General features: G+C 36.3%; 1 protein-coding gene across 1 annotated transcript in view; it reads left to right on the top strand.

The window, feature by feature from the left end:
• dync2h1 (dynein cytoplasmic 2 heavy chain 1) overlaps nt 1-1,882 on the top strand; it is a 96,262-nt gene that overhangs the window by 63,728 nt on the left and 30,652 nt on the right. Inside the window, 2 exon segments of the mRNA XM_016535131.1 lie at nt 765-896; nt 974-1,046. Of these exon segments, the coding sequence (XP_016390617.1) occupies nt 765-896; nt 974-1,046 (205 nt within the window).

Raw genomic sequence — 1,882 nt, 5'->3', positions numbered from 1 at the left:
ACCTGATAATATTAGATATATAAAATATATATATATATATATATATATAATATTTTATTTAGTTTTAATTTTAACAGTAAACCTCTGTTGTGCAGAATTGTTTGCCAAAAGAAATTAAAATAAATTAATAAAAAAAATTAAAAAAAATTCCATTTGGTTACAATTGTAAATATTAATTAATTTTTTTATGTGAATTTATTATATGTATTTTCGCATGAAATGTTTATAATGTATAATTGTTATATGCCTTCATTTGATTGCCACCATTTTTTATAAAATATAAGTGTTATAATATTATGATTTTTGATTACTAAAATTTAATTTTGCCGTTAAAAACCAGAAACAAAAATAAACAGAAAATTATGAAAATGGAATCCAGAAAATGACTATTATTTATTTATTATTTAATTTACTCTAAATTAAAGAAACGAATTTACCTTTTAATGAAAATTTTGTTTAAACGGTAAAACAGAATCCAGAAAAATGTAATCCAGAAATAAATTGGGTTTCATTGGGTCCTAGCTAATCAAACTGAGCCAGACGTTTGACTTTGTCAACTAGTCGAACCAGGGCTTTCCTGTAGCTCAAACAGTAGAGCATTACTATGGGAAGCAAGAACTGATCAAATATAAAATGTGTAGCTTGAATGCAGTGCAAGTCAATTTGGATTAGAGTGTCTGCTAAATGCATGTAAATGACTATTAGCATTGGTTTTACTGTCTTTCTCTAGTATGTTGACCAATCGGTTTTGTCTGTGTCTCCAGAGCACATTTCCAGTGCTGTATCAGTCTCTCTGTCTGAACGACTCAGACCTATGGCTCACGTTCTCACACAGTTCCTGCTGCGAACAGGAAATCCCGCCCCCCATTGCCAAGAAGATCTCCCTCTTTCAGCAGGTGAGCTGTCAATCAACAGTCTGCACCAATCAGAGTACTCACAGAGTACTGACTCTTTATTTCTGTCTCTTTCACAGGTTTTGGTGGTTCAGGCTTTACGGCCGGATCGCTTACAGAGTGCGATGGCAGCGTTTGCATCTCAAGCTTTGGGTAAGTTCAGAGAGCGACGGCACACACACACACAGCTCAGAGTCAGGCATGGATAAGATATCTGACGGCTGACTCTCACTCTTTGTCATCAGTTTGTGTCGAGCTTTTCTCTGGAGCTTAATTATGATTCACAGAGTGAACTCAACGCGTATGTGTGTGTGGTCGATACAGGGATATTGATTTAGGTTTAGTCATCAGCTTATTATAACTTTCAAATCAGTCAAGTGTAAAACCACACACACACAATTAGTGCTGATTGATGCTCTCTAGGGCCACTTGCAATGAGACACAATTAAAACCGCAAACACAACATTCATCTCCTTTACCTGCAACACACACACACACACACATACACAAGACCTAATACTACAAAATCAGCACACACAAATAAACACGAGTAGGTTTATAAGACTGTCGATGGATGGATGGATTGATTGATTGATTGATTGATTGATTGATGTAGGGATGGATGGAGGATAGATAGATGGATAGATGGATAGATGGATTGAGAGATGGATGGACGGATCAATAGATGGATGGATGGATGGATGGAGGGATGAATGAGATAGATAGATTGAGAGATTGAGAGATGGATGGATGGATGGATTAATAGATAGATGGATGGATCGATATATATATGGATTAACAGTTGGATGGATGGATGGATGGATGGTTGGATAGATAAAAAGATAGATGATGGATGGATGTACGGATTGATAGATGGATGGATGGATAGATAAAAAGATAAATGATGGATGGATGGATAGAAAGATAGATGATGGATGGATGGTGTGACGAGTGCGGGCGGGGCCGAGAGCCATGGGAACGGAGCGAGG

Source organism: Sinocyclocheilus rhinocerous, unplaced genomic scaffold (assembly GCF_001515625.1).
Source record: "Sinocyclocheilus rhinocerous isolate Xijiao unplaced genomic scaffold, SAMN03320098_v1.1 scaffold215, whole genome shotgun sequence".
Classification (NCBI taxonomy): Eukaryota; Metazoa; Chordata; class Actinopteri; order Cypriniformes; family Cyprinidae; genus Sinocyclocheilus; species Sinocyclocheilus rhinocerous.
The sequence above is the reverse complement of the archived record's forward strand: the minus strand, read 5'-3'. Positions and strand labels throughout refer to the sequence as shown.